Source organism: Saccopteryx bilineata, chromosome X (genome assembly GCF_036850765.1).
Source record: "Saccopteryx bilineata isolate mSacBil1 chromosome X, mSacBil1_pri_phased_curated, whole genome shotgun sequence".
In the NCBI taxonomy this organism is placed as follows: domain Eukaryota; kingdom Metazoa; phylum Chordata; class Mammalia; order Chiroptera; family Emballonuridae; genus Saccopteryx; species Saccopteryx bilineata.
The window spans coordinates 78,718,963-78,741,466 of NC_089502.1; the positions used below are offsets into that span (position 1 = coordinate 78,718,963).

The window sequence follows — 22,504 nt, forward strand, 5'->3', positions numbered from 1 at the left end:
TCTGCGTGTAAAATTCTGTGTGTGTGGAATTCTGTGTGCATGTATGTGAATTTCTCTGTGTAAAATTCTTCTTTGTGTGTGTAATTCTTCTGTGTAAAATTTTCTCTGTGGAATTCTGTGTGTGTGTAATTCTGTGTGTGTGTGTGAAATTCTCTCTGTAGAATTCTGTGTTTGTGTAATTCTTCTCTTCTCTCTCTGGAATTGCGTGTGTGTAATGCTATCTTTCTCAGCATTTGTGAAATTCTCTGCATTTGTGTGTGTAGTCTTCCTCTTTTCCTCCTCTTCTCTCTCTGAAATTCTTCTGTGTGTATGTGTGTGTGTAATTCCTCTACACACAATTTGGAATTCTTCTCTGCATGTGCAGTTCTTCTCTCTCTCTGTCTCTCTCTTCCTCTCCTTCCTTCCTCCCCCCTTTATCTCCTGGTTTTGCTAACTTCATAATATCTGTTGATACAACAAATATTTATTGATGGTCTACCATGAGAAGAGACTAACTGATCTTTCCAATTTAAATTATTCTTTATTTTACAAACATTTGATATTCAGTAGATCCACTGGTAGTACCATAATGTACATTCTAACAAAGTATTGGTAATCAATGTTTCCCACTCATTTCTCTCCTGTCCATCCACTACAACTTTCACACTGCATCATTCAATCCAAAAAAATTTATTGAGAGTTTACTATGTGCCAAGTAGAGTTCTAGGCAGTGGATGAATAGTAATGAACAAACCAGATAACATCCCTACTCCCTATGGAGTTTATATTCTAGTGTGTGTGGGGGAAATATAAAATAAATAATAATGGAATTAAATAAATTTTAGATGATAAAAACTATGGAGCAGTGATTTTCAACCTTTTCATCTCATTGCACACATAGACTAATTCCTAAAATTCTGTAGCACAACAAAAAATATATATTTTTTATTGATCTGACAAAAAAATAAGTATAATTTTTTATTTAGAAAACTAAATTTAACTAGCATTCACATCAGATGTCATTTTTTAATTTGGTAATCTGAGAGAAAAGAGGTCAGTGCCCCTGACTAAATTGTCAGGTATGGCATGTTTTAAAAATCCTTGTGATTGGTTAATCCCTGCTATAGAGAATAAAACAGGGATAGGGCAATGACAGATTAAAAACAACTACAAAAAACGTGGTCAGGGAAGGCCTCATTGGGGAAGTGATTTTGGAGCAAAGAGTTGAAGGAGGTGAAGGGGCATTATGTGGGGGAAGGGTATCTCAAGCAGTGGGAACAGCAAGGGCAAAAGCCTAGATAGAGGTAGAAACATACCAGGTCAAAAGCCTGGTATGTTCAATGAACAAGATGAGTCCAGTGACCAGAGAACAGCAAGAAAAGGAAGAGAACAACGTGGCGGCGGTGGGTGTAGTGGGGGACAGTAGGGTTTGTAGGCTATGGTAGGGACTTTGGCTTTTACTCTGAATGAAAAAAGGGAAAAGTGATTTGAGCATAGAAATGGTGGGAGCTGACTTCTGTCTTAATAGGATCACTCTGCTGTATGGAGAATAGACCAAAGAGGGGCAAGGCCAGAAGCAGGGACACAAGTTGGGAGGCAGCTGCAATAATCCAAGAGAGACAATGGCAGCTTAGATTAAGGTTGTAGTGCTAGAGGTATTGAGAAGTGGTAAGATTCTGCATATATTTTGAAGAGAGTTAACAGGTTTTTTACAGATTGAATATAGGGTGTGAAAGAATGTAAAGGATGAGTCCAATGTGTTTGGCTTGAACAACTGGGAGAATAGGGGCTGTTATAGGTGTGTGTGTTGGGGGGGGTTGTGTTAGTTTTTATACATATATAAGTTTGGAATGTCAACCAGACACCCACCAACCAATCTACTTTCCACCATCTTCTCATATCTATCTACTCAATTTCTTTATGTCACAAATCCCTTGCTATCTCTATATTTTTTTGGTTTGCCATTTCCAATTTTATCAACAATACTACCACCTACTTATGCAAGAAACTGGGTATTTTTTATATTTTCTTTTTACCCCCCAACAGCCAATTGATCACCAAGTTCTGTCAATTATGCCTTTAAAATCACTCTCAAGTGTTTTCTTTCCTTTTCACATCCACTATCACTACCTTTGTTCATACTTTCAAAATCTCTTACTTGGTGTCTGAACATAACAGTTTGACATTTTCTCTTTTATTAGTAAAACTGGATAGAGTTGTCCAGCTGATCTGGGGTCAGGAGATAGATGTGGAAGTAGGGGTAAAGGGCAGGGCATAGTAAGAGTGTTATTTACTCCCACTCAGTCCTGGTACCTGTACCTGTAAGCAAACAGCAGAACCGCATTTAACAGAGAATTCTGAGGTTGAGCTGGGAAAGCATACGTTTGATATCATTGAGATCAAGGTCCAATTGGTTGGTCCCTCCAAACTATTTCCTAATCAACAACCTTCCGGGAATCAGGCAGTAGAACAATCATGATGTTGCCAGAAAGCTAGATACCTCTTTCATGATGAAACTTCTCTCTTAGCCTTAGGTTTCTGGGGCTAATTGCAGGATACACATAGACAAGTGTACCAGAGAGTGAGTTATCCTAGAGTAGGAAGGGTATAAAGTTCTAAAAACTGCTGAGATAGGAGGTCTGTGGATGGATGACTGAATTTCACTTCAAAGGTGTGTAGGTAAGTCCAGTTTTTGGCATGGGCACATGGGGCTATGCCAAAAGGAAGTTTTAAGTGGTGTCTCACACTTGAATGATCCAGTTCGTCTAGCTCAAACACTATTCGTAAAGCAAACACTTTTTGGTACTTAGTATGTGTCAGGCATTATTCTATGTATTTCACATTAGTTCATGTAATACAACTGCTTTGTGAGGTAGGTACTATTATTATATCTACTTTGTAGGTGAGAAAATCAAGGAAATGAGAGTTTAGGTTGTTCAAGGTCACATAAAAAGTTGCAGTTTTGAAATTCAAATCTAGGCAGTGCAACTTCAGATTCCCTGCTTTTAACCCCTATGACATGTTGTATGGTGAAGGATAACTGAATGTACCCTTGGGTGGTTTACACTTGTGTGGCCAACGTATTAACCAGACTCAGAGATGTCAAAGATTACAGCAACTAGCCAGGGCAATAGTGGACTGGAAACAATTAATACCATGGAGGGAATAGGTCTGGATGGAAGGGTGTAGTGAGTTAGAAATGAATTTTAAGGAGGCTGGGATGGAAGAACAATTTTATTAAGTACTGGAGGTGTAGCAGCACTATTACTCCCCTAGGACCGGTTAATCTATATGGGCTGGCATGTTGTCTGCTGGTAGTGAAATGATGAAGAGGCAAATGTGGAGGAGGAGGATTGAAAATGGCATTCTCCAAAACTAGTGTGTGAACTGGGAGCTGTGATTGGAGAGCAAGTGGCCATGGAACCTGTGAAAGTGGAAGACATTTTACATGCAGGGGCAGCAATGGCTGGTATGAATTGAGCTCCCAGGGAAAGAGGAATCCACCACCAGTAACATGTTACAATTGTGGGAAGAGGGAAATCTCCACTGAAGTTCACTGAGACAGTGTCCTAAGGCATACTAAAGGTTACTTCAGATATGGAGCAACCAGAAGGACCCTTAGACCAAGACCAAGAGTTTGCAAACTGTGCTGTGCATCAGAACCACATAGGGAGGCACTGGTAAAAATAAAAAATAAAAAAGAATATTCTCTGGCACCACCCAGAGAGGGTCTGATTCAAAATCTTCATTTACAATTAAGATGCAGGTGGTCTGCAGACCACAGTATGAAACACGCTCCATGAGATTATATTCAAAATTTGAATACACTGTGTTGGCCTACTAGAGTTGTTCCAATGGGTATTTGCAACCACAGATCCTATTAGAATGGGGCACTTTGGCACAACGTAAACCTTTGAGCTGTCCCATGATGAACATGGATCTTTATGTTCTACAATGCATCTGCCTGCTTTCTATGTTGTAGCTGGGGTAAAAAGCTGTAATTTTCGGGCAGGAACACATTCCTACTGCCCCTTGATATTCTGAATTCTGAAGCAGAACAGATGATTTGGTAAGGTTTTACTTCACCTGGTATGAGTTGAGTTTGGAAGTCTGTACTGGCTTCTCTGGTTTATGATCACAATGGTTTGAGCTTATGATCACAAACTGTCTTTTCATCTTAACCAAAGTGTCTCCTTATCTTGAAAGTGGCCTTGATCACTAAGAGCTCTCATTTCCTCTTGGCATAATAGACCTTGGTTAGGACCAATTTCCTTGAGATGTGATTGCAGAGGCAGAGACCAAAGCACCCAGGTCCTCCTGTAACAGGACAACACCCTCCCATATTCCCCTCCACATATCCCTATACCTGAATGTTGAAGGTGTTAGTCAATGGTTCAAGCCAGCACTGGGGTAGACAGCCTTCAGCTATTGAAAGGTCATTTTTCCGTCTGAAGGCCACATCCTTTTTCTTAAGAAAGGATACTGGGGTAGTGAAGATGCAGAGGTGGTAGATGAATTGTTGGTGGTATCAAGGGATTGTTAATACTATCTTCTATCGGCCCTGGCCAGTTGGCTCAGTGGTAGAGCGTAGGCCTGGCGTGCAGGGTACCCGGGTTCGATTCCCGGCCAAGGCACATAGGAGAAGCGCCCATTTGCTTATCCACCCCCCCTCCATTCTCTCTGTCTCTCTCTTCTCCTCCTGCAACCAAGGTCCATTGGAACATGTATGGCCCGGGCGCTGGGGATGGCTCCTTGGCCTCTGCCCCAGGTGCTAGAGTGGCTCTGGTCGCGGCAGAGCGACGCCCCGGAGGGGCAGAGCATCGCCCCCTGGTGGGCAGAGCGTCGCCCCTGGTGGGCGTGCTGGGTGGATCCCGGTCGGGGGCATGCGGGAGTCTGTCTGACTGTCTCTCCCCGTTTCCAGCTTCAGAAAAAAAATACAAAAAAAAAAATACTATCTTCTATCATCCTAGGGAACTTAATTTTAGAAAGGCTTATATCTTATAAATAGCACTTTCACACTTTGAGGCTTGGCCTGGAGATAGTGGTGCTACTGTAACTATTCCATTACCATGCAGCTCAGATATTCTGTGAAGTCAAATTAAGTGAATTTATCAAAAATATTGCCCAAGCAAATAACTATTCTAGGAGGTGGTGCATGATCTCATCTTCTGGAAGACAGTAGGGGCATCACACAGGCATTTTCTGCTCAATGCCTTTCTTGATCTAGATGAGATTGTAGGTACTACTAAGGTATAGATAGCCCTGCAAAGGCCAGAGTCTTATTAAGTTGAGTTATAAGGTTCCAGGTTAACTGAAAGTATTTTGAATAGTGATAACACTGAGGATGGAATAATCTTGACCAGAACTCCCTGCTTTTTATTTTCAGAAAGAGTCTCAAGACCAATGTGAAAGAGATGGAGGATGTGATGAAACATGCTGCAAGCTGCTGTCAAAGCTTTAATTTTATAGAAGGGCTTTATTTTAGAGTCAGAGAGCACCTGCTCCTTTGGTAGTAAGACTCCTGGGTGCTGGCAATACCACAGTCATGCCCGCCAGTTAGGGGTGGTCCCTCTGTGTCTTGATAAGGACTATCTTCATTTGGGATCTGCTGAAGCAGGGGCTTGTCTGAAAGGCTACCTAAGACCTCTTGAATTTAACTCAGTCTGGAGATAATAAGTGATTTATCACACACTTACTATATGCTAGGCTCTTTAATGCAATTATCAGATTTAATCCTTATAACCCTATAAGATGGGTACTATTATCATCACCAATTTACAAATGAGCACACTGAGGCACAGAGAAGTTTTTATAGTTATTAACTGATAGAAGTAGGATTTCCTGTGTGACACTGAATCACTGTGATATACTGTCCTCCTCGGTTCTATAGGACCATGTTTCATCCCCTAGAGGCTAGGGGTAGAGATGCTATAGGAATAAAGCATATCTTAGCTTGTTCCTAATTTGCTGGCTTGCTGGGCAGTTTGCTGATGGAAGGCCTGATGCCTTATGGGTTGGACATGTACTGACAGAATGATCAGGGCTACATGTGGCAAACGCTTGTCCATTTTGTCTAGTGATGTACCATACTGCAGGTGCCATCCATGGTTGAAGGAGAGGTTTGCCTTGGTAGTGAGGTGATGTGGCTGACATTGAATCCAGACCTCCATTTTCATGCAAGTATCTACTTGTTTATAGAGGCTGTAAAGGGGTGGTGCTGATAGAGGAGGGGGTCTGGCTGCCTGGTTAGCAATCTGTACTGTGTCTAGAGCAATTCAATGACATTTAGTCTATCTATGCATAAGAAACTGGCACTCTTGAGAATACAGCTCTAGGAGCTTTGATCCTAACTGCCAGGTAGGTCACAACTCAGAGCTGGAGTTCTAGTTCTGCACTCTTTTTGTAGAGCTTGCCAAGATGCAAGATACTATTTTAGCCTGACCTGTGGTGGTGCAGTGGATAAAGCGTCGACCTGGAAATGCTGAGGTCGCTGGTTCAAAACCCTGGGCTTGCCTGGTCAAGGCACATATGGGAGTTGATGCTTCCAGCTCCTCCCCCCCTTCTCTCTCTCTCTTCTCTCTCTCTCTCTCCCTCTCTCTCCTCTCTAAAATGAATAAATAAAAAATTTTTTTTAAAAAGATACTATTTTATGGCTCTACCAAATACTGCCCCCAGGTGGAAGTATCAGAAATCAACAGCATTCTAGGACAATAATCTCTCCCTCTCTTAGTAGGAAAGCAGGATGGGGGAAGGCGTGGAGGGTGCCCAGCTGACAAACATCCTGGATTGCCAGGTGGACGGCTTACATGTCAAAGGACAAGAGGGCAAATAACAAAGCTGTGGGAGGAAGAAGGTCATTGTTGAGCCAGAAAGGTATGCCTTAAGGCATTATCAGAGTGAGATGAAGGAATATTGGAGCTGTATACAGAGTCAAATAGGATAAGAGTCATCAGAAGAGGCAAGGATGAGAAATAGCCAGTCAATGTGGACAAACAAGATGTGATTTGACAAATTCCACAGGTTAGAACTCATTGTCCTGTGTTTGGTTTTAATATCTTCTAGCACATATTTTACATGGATAGGGTGAGTCTCATTTAAGGGAATCTGGAATGGACAAGATGACTTCCTAGGAGACTGACTATAAAAAGTAGAGTCAAAGGATTCAAAGAGGCCTGTGAACAAGTAATAGAAGAAGATAAGTCATTTCATAGAGATAGTAGAGGCCATTGTGCAAGCAGTTCACTAGTGGGCAATCCACATACTTCTCTGTGATACCACCTTAACTTCTTTTCTTGTGGCTTCAGAAAATGTGGTTCTTCTTCCAAAGCCACTCACCCCATCCTCTTCCTGCCTCCTCTGACACTTTGTTCCATTTTTTATCCTTCTCACATCTTCAATATTTCCCTTTCAGCCTATAAATATTCTTAATTCTCTTAAAACAGAACAAACTCAACAAACCACCCTTCAACCTTCATTTTCCCTTGCCCACTGCCTCTTTTTCCCTTTCTTTCAAATTCAAACTTTTAGGCAGCTTAACGTTCCTTTCTTCTCTATTTACTTAATTTCTACTCCACCCACAACAGTTTGTATTTCCTTGAGTCTCCAGAAAGTTCTCTTACCAAGGTCATTAATGACCAGATTAACTGTCAAATATGACTGACACTTTAGTATCTCTCTGGATTGACCTCTCCACAGCATGTGGCACTGTTGAAAGTTTTTTTCTTCTTTAAACTCTTCTCTGCCCTTGGGATTTCATGATCCCTACCTATTTTGAGTATCTGGCTATCCCTGGCTTTTGCTTGTCAGCTGACTTCACTGGGGCTTCTTCTTATACTTGCCCATAACAAGTTGATATTTCCTGGGGTTCTAGGCTTTACTTTTTTTTTCCTCCTTACTCTTTGATTTTTCCCTAACTAATCCTATCCATTTTCATGGTTTGCCCCTGCCACTTTATATACTGGCAACACATCTGTTTTTAGTTCCACCTTCCACATTCATTTCCAAGTCTGAGTCTCCAATTTCCCTCGGTATTACCTCTGTTACATAGCACCACCTAATTCTGTTTATTGAGGTGGTTAATACAGGGATTAAGTACATAGGTCAAAAATTCAGATTGCTTGGGTTTGAATCTCAATGTGGCCACTTACCAAACTTGAGCAAGCTGCTTAACTTTACTGTACTCCTATGAGTAAAAGAGAGATAATAACAGTATCTACATACTTCTTAATGTGAGAAAATATGAGAACGATGCATGTAAACTAGTATCTAGCAATAGCTCAACATGTTAGCTTATTGTTATTAATTCCTATCTTGTTTGGGACTCTGTTCAAACAAGCCAGAAACTTGAGTCATCTTACATCCCCTTCCATATCCAATCTCATTGCTCAGCTTTAGTTCACATTCTCATTACTTGTCAGTAGGACTGCTGATACCCTATTCAGTCTCTCTACCTCTAGTCTACACCTCCTTCGATCCATTCCCTACAACTGCAGTCAGAGTTATTTTTCTTTCTTTTTTTCTTTAGTGAGAGGAGTGAAGATAGTGAGACAGAATCCTCCATACACCCTGACCAGGATCCACCCAGCAACCCCATCTGAGTACCAAGCTACTTTTAGGCTGACATGCTGGGACCAACCAAGCTATTCTCAGCACCTGGGGCCAGGCTCAAAACAATGGAGGCTGTGGGAGGGGAAGAGGGAGAGAAAGGGGAGGGGGAAAGGGTGGAGAAGCAGGTGGTCACTTATCTCGTGTGCCCTGACTGGGAATAAAACCCAGGACATCCATATGCTGGGAGGACACTCTATCCACCTGAGCTACCGGCCAGGGCCCAGATTTATTTTTCTAAAACACAAATTTAACCATTTTACTTTCTAACATAATTTTTCAGTGTCTTTCCCCTCCATTTCCTATTGCAGAATTTTTCAAAGTGTGTGTATCAGAATCATCCAAATTTGAAAGTGAGCACTCTGACACACCACCCAAAACCTACTTGACCAAGATCTCAGAGGCCTAGAAATCTGCACAAAGCCCTTCATGATTCATTTCCTACTTTTCTATCTTATCCTCTGCCATTGCCCACTTTGTACTTTAACCCTCCAGCAATACTGGATTGCATGTAGTTCACCAAATATGCAAAGCTATTTTCCATTGTTCTGTTTTTTTGTTGTTGTTGTTGTTGTTTTTGTATTTTTCTGAAGCTGGAAACGGGGAGAGACAGTCAGACTCCCGCATGCGCCCGACCGGGATCCACCCGGCACGCCCACCAGGGGAGACGCTCTGCCCCTCCGGGGCGTAGCTCTGCCGAGACCAGAGCCACTCTAGCGCCTGGGGCAGAGGCCAAGGAGCCATCCCCAGCACCCGGGCCATCTTTGCTCCAATGGAGCCTTGGCTGCGGGAGGGGAAGAGAGAGACAGAGAGGAAGGAGGGAGAGGGGTGGAGAAGCAAATGGGCGCTTCTCCTATGTGCCCTGGCCGGGAATCGAACCCAGGTCCCCCACACGCCAGGCCGACACTCTACCGCTGAGCCAGCCGGCCAGGGCTCCATTGTTCTGCTTTTGCAAAGGTGGTGGCTCTGATGTTCTCTTTCTTGTCTCCTCAGCACACCCCTTTTCACTTTTTGAACTCTTCTTCATCACAATAGTCTGAATGATATATCTTACTTTACCTCTCTACAGCTCAGTTTCTCAACCATTTTATTTTCATTTTTGCTCCCTTATCCAAGGAGCTTTTAGACTCCTTTTCCTAACAGCCCTCCATGGAATTTTAATATCACAGATACACCTGTACATGTTTCTATACTCTGGCCCTTTGGAGGATCATAAACCATGTAACATTTAACTACCACCACCACCACAACCCCAGCTGCTATCCAAACTGGTCTTGAGGTTGACTTTGGTTTCTGTGATAAGTTCTTACTGATTCTTCTTAGCTTTCTGACTATTCCTTCTTAAGACAACTTTGTAGGCCTTTCTTCTTCTACTTGCCCTATAAATACCGGCATTCCACAAGGTTCAGGACTTTTTTTATTTTCCTGTGTTATTCTATACATGCTTTTCAGGTGATTTTTATCTATTTCCTTAGTTTTAATTACCACCTATCATGCTGTTGATTTCAACTCTGTACTTTCAGTGAAGATGATTCTCCTGAGCTATAGCCTCTCTCTGGTCCAATTATGATCCCCAGAATGACAGCATTTAGTATTACCTGGGAGTTTATTGGAAATGCAGGTTTTTATGTTCCACCTCACATCTCCTGAATCAGAGTCTGCATTTTAACAAGATCCCAGGTATTTTATACATACATTAAAGGTTGATAATCACTGAGCAGGACCTTGCTGCCAGCTCTCTAATACACATCTTTAATTAGATGTTCCATAAGGACATCAATTTTTATTTGCCACTCGTTTTGGTTAGTGGTAACACAATTTACTCAGTTATCTACACAATAAATCTAGATCATATTGATAAGAGTGTGGTGGTTATGGGGGGAGGGGGTAGAGGGAGAGGGAAAGGGGGAGGGGCACAAAGAAAACTAGATAGAAGGTGACAAAGGACAATCTGACTTAGGGTGATGGGTATGCAACATAATTGAACAACAAGATAAACTGGACATGTTATCTTTGAATATATGTATCCTGATTTATTGATGTCGCCCCATTAAAAAAATAAAATTATTAAAAAAAATAAAATTATTAAAAAAAATCTAGATCATTACTTCCTTATTGTTTATACCATATTTATTACCATTCCTATTTATTCCAACTATTAATGACTCTTAAATTTAGTCACTCTGTTGTGTTCATCACCACTGCTTTCACCTAACAGATTTATCAGCATACCCCGATACCCACTCCCACTACAATTCATCTGCTGACTATTCCTAAAATGCAAATCTGGTCATATTACCTCCCCCTGACTAAAAATTCATTCAGTGATTCCTCACTGTCTAAAATCAAGGTTCTTAACCAAGGATCCATACACGAACTTTAGGAGATCCTTAAACTTTCTGAAATTATATAGAAAAATTTGTGTATGTACATATTTCTAGGGATAGTATATATAGCTTTCATCAGATTTTCAGAGGGATCCTTAACCGAATTAGGTCAAGAATCACTGACATAAAAGATCAAGTTCAAGCTAGTTAGCTTGGCAACAAGGAAACTTCACATCTCTTTCCACCTTACCTCCAGCCACTTGCCTATAGGAACCCTTGGTTCCAGCTTTAATTATAGACTTAGAAGTTTCCTCAGCTTTCATATCTCTGTGCCTCTACACATGCTGTACAGGAATAATTCCAGGGTTACCTACACATACAGTAAGCGGTGCATCCTAGGTTTGTACCCAGGTCTCACTTCAAATCCTGTCATTCTACTCTACAGTGGCTTGACATTTACATCATGACCTAGTACATACAAATACATAAACATACACTAGGACAAGCTTCATGAAATCTAACTTGATATTAAAAATTTTGGTTGCCATCCATTTATTAAATTGATATATTGTCCCATTAATGAGATGCTGCAACCTTAGTTTGAAAAATACTGCACTTGATGTTTACTGATACAGGGATTTCTCCTTACTGAGAAGTTATTATCTTAGTGTAAGCAGTACTAAAGTTTTGAGGTTTCCTAGGAATACAAAGCTGTCATAGCATGAAAGTGTTTGCTAATGAATTGGCCACTTGTATCAGTCCCCATTCAAACAACCTACTCCTTTAATCTCTAGCACACATCCTCATCCATCTGTTCAGTCACTTTGTGTCTCATGCATTGTAAGATATAACAGTTAGTAATTCAATGCCTATCTTTTACAAAGTGAAAGTACAAATCTTATAAAAAACATGCAGGATATCATGAAGTCAGCACACAAAACTACTAATAAGGATCTGGTAGACCATCTTACAACTGAAGAGGAGAGGCATAAATAAGGATAACGATTTTAAAAGTGATTCAAAAGAGTGATTTGAATACCAAATGATTAAGAAGCTCTTGGGAAAACTGACGAAGTCCTTGAACATTTTGGCAGAATCAACTCTCTAAATAATCATTTTCCAAGTCTTCCAGGAACTAATATGTACCATCTTGAAACATGGAATTTTGTTAGAAAAATTAGCAGAGAACAAAAAAATCAAGTCTTGATACACTCTTTGCTTATTGTAAGAAATACATAACATTCAAATTTATTAAACAACACAAAATAAACATATTTTAGTAGCTTATAATTATTCAAGTTAGCATACTATCAGCCCCCCCCCCTTTGTTTCGCAGGTCTTACTTCAAAGCCTGTCATTCTAGCATACAGTAGGGACTTAATATTTACAATAATTACAATAGCCTTCTCCTCTGCCTCTAGTCCCATTTCCTTCTGATTCCATTAGCACACTGTCACCCACTCTAAAATTCTTCAGTAAATCCCCACCAGCCTCAGGAAAAAAATCCAACCCTTCAGTATGGTTTACAAAACCTTTATAATTTGGTTTTGTTCTATTTGCTTTTACACTCGAGCTACATTTAACTACTTGTAGTTCTCCAAATGCCCCATAATTTCCTCATGCTATGTTTTTATTATTACCTCTGCTTGGAATTGTCTATCCCTACCAATGGGAAGGCAGACTCTTCCATATTCTGTACAATCCACTACTGTGTACATAACTAGCACACATAAACCATATTGTGTGTGTATTATTGCTGCTTCCCAACTTGTTCCAAGCAGTTTTCATTATAAAAAACTTATTGATAAAAGTAATATAATTATATTAGAGAAAATTATAGGGAAAGTAGGGGAAATAGAAAAAGGTACACATATATATGTGTGAGAGTGTATATATATATATATACACATATATATGTATATCATATATGTATATCAGAATATTATACTCCTTACAGAGTCACTGGTATCATTTTGTTGTATACTTGACCCTCAGACAGCACAGGTTTGAACTGCACAGATCCACTTAAATGCAATATTTTTCAGTTGACTGCTACAGTTTAAACCCGTGTCATAGAAAGTCCAACTCTGCATCTGGGAATCGGTGAATGTGGAGGGCCCACTGTAGTTAAAATTGAACTTTGGATGGTTCAGGAGATTCATGCCCCAAACCTTTGTGCTGAGCTGATCACAGGTCAACAGTTTTTCCTTTACAGATAGTTTTCATATGTATATATTTTTATATGACTCTAATCAAAGTGAATGTATGATGCTGTAGTTATCTGCCCTTTAAAAACAAAGCCAACCTTAAATAATATGCATTTTCTTCTTGTAATGCTGTTGTCCTAACCACCATTTTTAATGCTTATATAATAGCCCAACAAATAGATAGGTTGCAGTGTACTACCTAATCATTCCAGTGTTATTGAATGTTTATGTCTCCTTCTCTCCTTCCTCCCCATTTTTAGTCTAATTTAAGAAAGAACTTACCAACTTCATACATATAGCTTTTCCATATATTTTATTGGTTTATTTCCTTAAAATAAATTACCAAGAGTAATAAATCTCATAAGTTAAAGATCTTTCTTCCTTTGGCTCAAACTTGGTAAAAGGAAAATATATATATATATATATTTATACGATGTTTCAATTTCACTTTCTCTAATTATTTGGGATGCTAAGTATTTTTCATGTTTGTTTACTATTGCCACTTTTGTAAATTGCTTGTTCATGTCTTCTGACCATTTATCTGAATATTAGTGTTTTTAAAAATCAATTAGAATAGTTTAAAATTTTAACCCTTTGTTATATTTGCTGTAACTATTTTTAATCTCTTCTTATTTTGGTAAAATTTTGGCTGCAAAAGTAATAAAGTCTCATTACAGAAAATATGAAAGCTAGAGAAATACTTTTTTAAAAATCCTCAATAATTCTGCCACCCTAACATAACCATTACTACTATTCCCTCTAGATTTTCCCCAATAGGTGTGTGTGTTTTACAAAGTTGTAATTGCAGTGTGCAAACAATTTTAAAACCTGCTTTTTCATTAGCACATAAGTATTTTTATGAAATGCCCTATAGTCTTCATAATTATAATTTAAAATAATACCATAATATTCCATGGAGAGGATTCCTTATTTCCTTATTGCGAGGCTTTCACGTTATTTCTTTTTTTTTTTTAATAAATAACACTGATAAACACCTTCATACAAATAGCTTTTTCTATATTTTAAATTATTCTCTTAGGAAACATTCCCAGGAGTAGGCTTGCTTACTACATAAAAGAGTTTTACCACATGTTGGCTTCCAAACTGCTTTCTTAAGGGCTGAACCACACTACACTATTACTAGCAAACTGAGTACCATCTTTTTCAGTTCTGTTAAACACAGGCTTAAAAAGAGGCTACCTAGTTATTTTAATTTACATTTATTTGATTAATAGTGATGAACACTGTCCCATTTATTCGAGATGTACTACATTCTTCTGTAAATTGTCTATTCATGTTCTATGCTCATATTTCTTCTTATACACCATACTATACAAATACCTTAGAAAATACATACCTATCATGCTTCATCATATTTATGTCAAATATGCCTTTTCATCATATTTTAATTCTAAAATGGTCACACAAGTTTTAGGTTATTTTGACTTTTCCATTTTAAACCATCAAATCTATTGATCTTATCTGTTGTGAGTTTTTTTAATTTTTCTGAAAACTTAGAAAACTATTCCGTTTCAGAGGCTTGATAAATATTCAGTCACTCTAGTATTTTAGATTTTGTTTTTTTATATTTAATTTTTCAGTCCCACTGCTACTTAGTTTTTTACAGGAGATGAGAGTATAAATGCTACAAGCTGTCACAATATCACTTACTGAACAATTCTTTTCACTCACATTCATTTGCAACACATACTTTATAATAGACTGAATTCTCATCTATCACCTTCTCTTTGTGGACTTTACTATATTATCATGTCATATCTTATAACTGTGGTACCAGTGTTTTCATTATTCTAGTTTTGTATGTTTAATATATAATAGCATTACTCCATTCTTTTGCAGAATTTTCTTTGAAAAATCACTCTTCTTTAGCTTCTAATTATTTGCTGTCTTACCTCTATTTTATGAATTTCTTCAGGGAAGATTGGTTTATTTCATTAGAATATATTGTTAAGGGTATTACTGGGTCAATAGGTATGAATGTTTTCTCCACTCTTTTAACTCTAATTTCCAAAGTTTTCAAAAAATAATGTGTCAGTTTCACTATAACCCTGCCAGTACCTGGATATTTTGAGGTAAATATTTTTTTTTTCAAAATTGAAAAAATATATCATGCTTTGATTTATAAACCTGTGCTCACTAGTGATGATAAACATATGCTTGACATAGGTTCTTAATTAATACATGTTGAATGAATAAAAGCCATGAATCAATCTATACATGTATTTGGGGATGGAGAAATACTTGGCTAAAACAGGAAAGTGCTGGCTAGATGTATAATTGTGGGCTAAGTGCCTATAGTTCATCTGCAGAGAGATTCTAGAGGTGTCAAAACCCCCATGAATTGGGGCAATCCCTAGAAACTCTGTGTAATTTATATTTTTATCACAGGTGTGTCTGTTTCAAAGTAGGATCAGCTGAAAGTTGTCTGAAATAGTTACAATAATAGTGTATAGATATGCCCATACCTACATAAAGCCCAGAAGCAGCAGTGATTGGCTTAAGATAGACTGCATTTCCTTTGGCAGCAAAACAGTGATAAAAAGTATCAGGTATCTGGTTATCCCATTGGAAACTAGGCCTTAAGCCAGTGGTTCTCAAACTTTTTGAAGTCGGGGCACATTTAAAATCTTACAAATAATTGTAGGCACACTATATACAAATTTCTGAGAAATATGTTATAATAATTAAGTCAAATATTAAAAAATATACATATAAAGTCCAAGCATGCTTTTATGCTATATTTATTTCATTTATTTATTAAATGAAATAAATATGACAAAATTAAATTTATTCTGACATTAAAGAACATTTTTATGTTACATTTTTTGAGTTACGCTTTTTAGAATTCATAAAAAAGGTGTTAAAAAATTAAAAAATAACAAAAAGTTATCTTTCTATATATATAGATACATTCTTAGTAAGATTTAGTAAATTCGGCAAGTCCCGGAGTGAATGTGTTAAGTTTTGTCATTCTTGTGTTTATGAGAAACATGAACTCGATGTGTCCTAGCAATTTCTTCAATGTTTGGGCATACATTTGAAAGGCAAACTCTCATTTCCTCATCAATACATTGAAAAATTCCTCTCTTTTTACTCTAGTTTTGAATGCAGAAAACCCCCACCATACATATCATCTTAACTTTACACCAAACAAAGGATAGAAGAAACCTGTCTCCAGTCTTTCTGGGGAACATGGGGGGTAGTGTAAACAATCCAGCATCACAGCTTAACAGCCTTTTGCAACCTAATCAGGCAAGTAAGATGGAGGGTTGGGCAGACTGTTAGCTCACAGCCAATTCCCCACACCTCTGTCCCCCAAAAATCTAAACTCCAAAATCCCTGTTGGGTTTTTGGTCCCCAACAGGCACATATTTCTCTGGAATATCATAGGGTGCACCTGGAAATCTTCTAGGGTGCACCAGTAGGCCCTGGCACACACTTTGAGAACCACTGCCTCAAGCAGTGAATTTAACACATAAGCTCCTCATTATACCACTTTTGTTCTAGAATCATTGTGCCTAGTACTGTGCTAAATTGTGTAGTCCCAATAAAATGATAGACTATTCTTATGTTTTCCAAATTTAGCACTGATAAATCAATTTCGAATGTTAAGAATTATTCTCATAAGTTGGAAGCACTGAAAAATTTTAAATAAATAAATAAATAAGCAAGCTCCATCAAGTGTCACATTGAAACTAGATCTGACTCATAGTACCAGGCATTTTCCATGAAACCACACTATTATTCTCAACTTGCTAAGTATAAGAGGGTGTAGGAGTCTTTGGTTCAGGGAAAGTTGGTCTTTTCTACTTTATCTGTAGCTTGAAGTAGAGAAGGTCATTTTTTTTTCTCATTGGGACTGCTGAAATTTTTTTAATGGAACAAAAACTAACAAAAGGTAGGTTGTTTCTATGTTTTTAAAGACCTGTAAAACTTATTCCTAAACACGTAGATTTTAGTAATAAACTTTCTCAAGGAATTCCTTCATTATGAATCTGTTTATCTGATGAAAAAAAATCTATGTTATTATCTTAACCTGCTTATGCTGAAATTGTGTGCAAGGTTTTATTCTGAAAAAATAAAGTGGTGTTTTCTCTAGTCTCAAGGACACTGGAGACTTATCAAGGTCATGACCAATAGTATGTAAATGATGCATTAGCACATTGATTAATTCAGTTTTAGAAATTCTTCTTCTCTAACATGTATTAAATAATACAGATATATTGAGCAAGATGCCAAATGCTGAATAAGGGCCAGCAGTCCTTGTCAGATACAGAGTGTAGTTGTTTGAAATATTAACATGAAACTCCAACAGGACTTTTCCTCTAACTCCAAGTAGCACCTAAGAATAGCTGATTCACAGCCCTTCCTTCTTAGAGTAACACCTAACTCTTGGCTGTCACTTTCCTTAGAGATGGCAGCAAAAGCCTCCTTCTTGATTTTCCAACCTTTTGTCTTAAATCTAATCTTATCAATTATTCACCTACTTAAAAATCTATTTGTCACTTCTTTTTTCAACACCTAGTTAGTTCTACAAGGCACCTTTTCCAAGACTCCCATTTTTAACTGAACCCTGCTGGTAAATCTCTTCAGCTCACATACATATTCAATTGGCACCAAAACTGATGTTGTGCCCTAATTATTCTAGTTTCATTAATGTTTTCAGATTATAAATTCCTTGAAGACGAAGATTTACAGAAAGATGAAAGAAATTTTGAGATGTTATCATTTGCCCTGGCCATTTTCCTGATAAAGAAACTGAGGCCTAAAGAGGTTAATTGGTCCTAGTCAGTTAGCCAAGGTTGCTGAAAAAGCCCAAGGTCCTGACTTTTAAGAGTTTGCTTTCCACTATTATTATCACCTTCTATTTCCCTTGCATCTCTTCAGAATGTCTAGTAAAGTGCTAATATGTATACAAATCTCTCAATAAGTGTCAATACAATAAGCATAAGAGTTTACATAACTATAAGTGAGGAATTGACTCAAGGAAAGAGGCAGAAAGCAGAAAGGTCATGTTCTTACTTCTTTGCATGATGCCACCCTCCGGACCAGTTAATTGCTACTTTGCACATTCCATCAATCAGGCACTGGGCAGCTGTGATTGTAGCCCCTCCCACAGCTGCTGCGTAGTCAAATATTCCTTCAGTAGCTGGGCAGTCATAACCTTCGGGCAAATATTAAAAGAACTTGTTAAATCATGAATTGGAAAAAGAGGGATATGATATTGTGATTTATAATAAGAAATATATATTTGGTCTTTGTCCCCATTTCTGGCACACAGCTCCTAAAACTCTTGGAATTTCCTAAGTGATGAGTGGTAAAGGTATCTTTGTTAATGAGATGACAAGCGGACCACACTTAAGGATGGGGGCTGGTTGCCAGTAGAATCAACCTTGTGTGTAGAGGGCTTGGAACTGTCAGCTACTCCTTGATCTCCAGTGATAGGAGAAGAGTTGGAGATTTAGTTAGAACCACCAACTGGTCTCTGATTTAATCAACCACACTATGTAATAAAATCTCCATAAAAACCCAATAAGAGTGTGGTGGTTACGGGAGGAGGGGGGAGAGGGAGAGGGAAAGGGGGCGGGGGAGGGGCACAAAGAAAACTAGATAGAAGGTGACAGAGGACAATCTGACTTTGGGTGATGGGTATGCAACATAACTGAACGACAAGATAACCTGGACTTGTTATCTTTGAATATATGTATCCTGATTTATTGATGTCGCCTCATTAAAAAAATAAAATTATTTTTAAAAAAATAAAATAAAATAAAATAAGAGAGGGTTTGGAAAGCTTCCAAGTTGATGAACACATGGAGATTTGGGGAGAGTGGTGCACTTGGGGAGGGCATGGAAATTTTGTATCCTTTCCCCATACCTCGCCCTGTGCATCTTTCCCATACGGCTGTTCCTGAGTTATACCATTTTATTAGTTGACTCTTAAATAATGCAGGGGTTAGGGATGAACCATCCCACACAGTTGAAAATTTGTGTATTAACTTTTCACTTTCCCAAAACTTAACTACCAATAGACTACTATTGACCTTCCAATACCAGTCAATTAACACATACTTTTTAAGTTATATGATATATACTGTAGTCTTACAATAAAGCAAGCTAGAGAAAAAGGTTATTAAGAAAAGCATAAAGAAGAGAAAAAAACATTTACAGTATTTATTGAAAAAAAAATCTACATATAAGTGGATCTGCATAGTTCAAACCTGAGTTGTTCAAGGCTCAACTATATAATTAAGGGGTAATCTAGAAAGTAAATGGGCTTCCCAAGTTTTGTGAGCCACTCTAGCAAACTAGTCAAACCCAAGGACTGGGTCAGAAGTACAGGTAACAACCTGGGCTTGTGAATGGCATCTGAAGTGGACAGTAGACTTGAGGGTCTAAGCCTTTTATCTGTGGGATCTGATGCCATCTCCAGGTAGACAGTGTCAGAATGAAGTTGGATTAAAAGGACACCCAGCTGATGCCATAAGCATTGCTTGGTGGTGTGGGGGTAAACCCCTTTACCACATATTGGAATTGGGTCCAGAACTCTATTGGGAGGAACAGGTTGAAGTATGACAACAACATACTCTATCAAAAAGCTGTATGCTAGCCCTGGCCGGTTGGCTCAGCGGTAGAGCATCGGCCTAGCGTGCGGAGGACCCAGGTTCGATTCCCGGCCAGGGCACACAGGAGAAGCGCCCATTTGCTTCTCCACCCCTCCGCCACGCCTTCCTCTCTGTCTCTCTCTTCCCCTCCCGCAGCCGAGGCTCCATTGGAGCAAAGATGGCCCGGGCGCTGGGGATGGCTCTGTGGCCTCTGCATCAGGCGCTAGAGTGGCTCTGGTCGCAATATGGTGACGCCCAGGATGGGCAGAGCATCGCCCCATGGTGGGCGTGCCGGGTGGATCCCGGTCGGGCGCATGCGGGAGTCTGTCTGACTGTCTCTCCCTGTTTCTAGCTTCAGAAAAATGCAAAAAAAAAAAAAAAGCTGTATGCTAAAATCAGTTCAAAACAAAAGAGAAACATCTCCAATGTTGGGAAAAGAATTAAAGTGTTGAAATAGAAACATTAAATCTTCAAGATAACTAGTCTCATCCTATAGATCAGTGGTCCCCAACCCCCGGGCCGCAGACCGGTACCAGTCCATGGGCCATTTGGTACCGGTCCGCAGAGAAAGAATAAATAACTTACATTATTTCTGTTTTATTTATATTTAAGTCTGAACAATGTTTTATTTTTTAAAAATGACCAGATTGCCTCTGTTACATCCAAGACTCACTCTTGACACTTGTCTTGTAAGTTTGACAATTATATTTTAAAATACCACAGTTTTTATGCCAGTCACATAATTTTATTTTGTGCATTTATCCGTCCCACCCTAAAGGCTAGTCCGTGAAAATATTTTCTGACATTAAACCGGTCCGTGGCCCAAAAAAGGTTGGGGACCACTGCTAGAGATGGAGAAACTGAGGTCTGAGAGGAGATATGTTTTATCTATTGTCACAAAGAGCAAGGACTGTCCCCAATCTAGTCTGTTAAACCATGCTATTTCTCTAGATTTTCTTATTGGTCACTTCCAATTTTTTTTTTTAATGCTGCTGTTTAATGAAAGATAAAGTAGAAAACTTAGTCAGAACATAAGTCTGTATTCAAGTTAAAACATAAGGTAATAGGAAAGTTAAATCAGCATACATACAGCCAGACCCAATCTGGGCACTGCTATTAGGTCACAAGCAGTTGAACAATTTTCTTCCATCTGATGCATCATTCAGTTCTGCTCAACTCATATGATTTGCTTGTTAAGTGAGATGTATGTGGCTAAGTGAGAGATTAAGATTGTGGCTACCATTCTTAATTAAAAAGTATTAAAGACCACCATGCAAGTTATAAAAGATTAAGTAGTTATGTTATAGATATAGTTGTGTATCTCCCACCATTGCTCAATAATGACTTTACCTAGCCCATATTCTATGGAGTCTGGATGATCATCATCTCCTTCTTGGCTGACCTTCTGGAGATGCTGCAGATAGGCATCGGTGTGGAAGGTGGCCATCTCCTCCATGGAGGCCACTTTGGGTTTAACTATTCTAATAATAACAGAGAACGAAGAGAGGTGAGTGAGTCAGATCCAGAATATAAAAGAAACTAGAAGCAGGACCCAGTAATCTGAGCAGAAAACACAACTCCTAGCTTCTGGTTCCAGTGGCTGAATTAATAAACATGCTCTGTTCTTCCATTGCATTATGTAGTCTTCAGTTCTTCACATCTGTGTAATGGCTCCATTATTGGGGGTAAGAGGATAGAGTTTTCTCTTGAGTTTATAAGTAGTAAAAGAAAGTATATTTAAGTTAAATAATCAGGTATTGGACAAACATTATTCTGTGAGTTACATCTTTCATAACAAGCCAGTAGGCTGAGATATTGTCATTTGAATTAGTTCCTAACTGGGCTATGTAATCCTTTCAGCTACATTTTTACTTTCATACGCAGCTGTATTGTTGTGAATTCTGAATTTGAAGTCAGAAGTATACTCCTGTCCTAACTGTACTTACCAGCTTTATAACCTCAGGTAAGAAGACTCTTCTGTAGTTCAGTTTTCTCATCTGTAAAGTGGGGAGATCTTATGGAACTAATGTGAACATGAAATGATAACATATATAAAATGCTTTGTGGAAAATTATCATTGTTAATATTAAAGAACTTCAAAAAGGCAACCCAAAATATAAAAGTTTCTGTGTTTGGTCCCTCGCATTTGCCTCTGAAAGGAAGGAGGAAGAAAAAACAGAGCTGGGCTTCCCTTAGAATCTTCCAACCAACTTCTCACAAGACAAACAGAAGTGACTGAGAGCGAGAACAGAGGGTGCTAAGCTAACAACCTCTTACCACCTCTAACCTCTAGCTCCCTATTTACTTCCTGACTCCAGTACAGTTGCTAATGCTCTCTAGCCCTGGCCACTCAAAGGGGTGGCTATGGACTGACAGCAGCATCACCTGGTAGCTTGTTAGAAAGCTCACCTCAGACCTACCGAATCAGTATTTGTATTTTAACAAGGTAATTCATATGCATATTCAAGTTTGAAAAGCAATGACCTAGACCACAGGAGGGCAGTAGTGTTTTTTTATGTTTGCTGATTGTGAACTGAGCCCTGAGTTTCCTGTGAATTAGCATATCTTTTTAGGTTCCTACTGTCACCAAACAGGCCATAAGAATCCTGAGGCTCAGCCTCAAAAATTAAATATATATAGTCAAGATCAGAGGATTTGATTCTTGCTAATTCTTCAAGAAATCATGTCTACATCTTGGGAGGTGATAAATCTGCCCTTTAATATAAAAATTTTTAGTTTCTTGGACTATGTTTTCCAGCCC

General features: G+C 38.7%; 1 protein-coding gene across 11 annotated transcripts in view; it reads right to left on the reverse strand.

The window, feature by feature from the left end:
- The window catches only part of HDAC8 (histone deacetylase 8), a 290,590-nt gene that overhangs the window by 266,188 nt on the left and 1,898 nt on the right, over positions 1–22,504 (reverse strand). For all 11 annotated transcript variants that reach the window (XM_066249901.1, XM_066249900.1, XM_066249904.1 and 8 more), the window contains exons 3-4: positions 21,094–21,224; positions 18,161–18,302 (exon numbers count right to left, since the gene is read on the reverse strand). In XM_066249901.1, the coding sequence (XP_066105998.1) occupies positions 18,161–18,302; positions 21,094–21,224 (273 nt within the window). The remainder of the gene's footprint in view (positions 1–18,160; positions 18,303–21,093; positions 21,225–22,504) is intronic.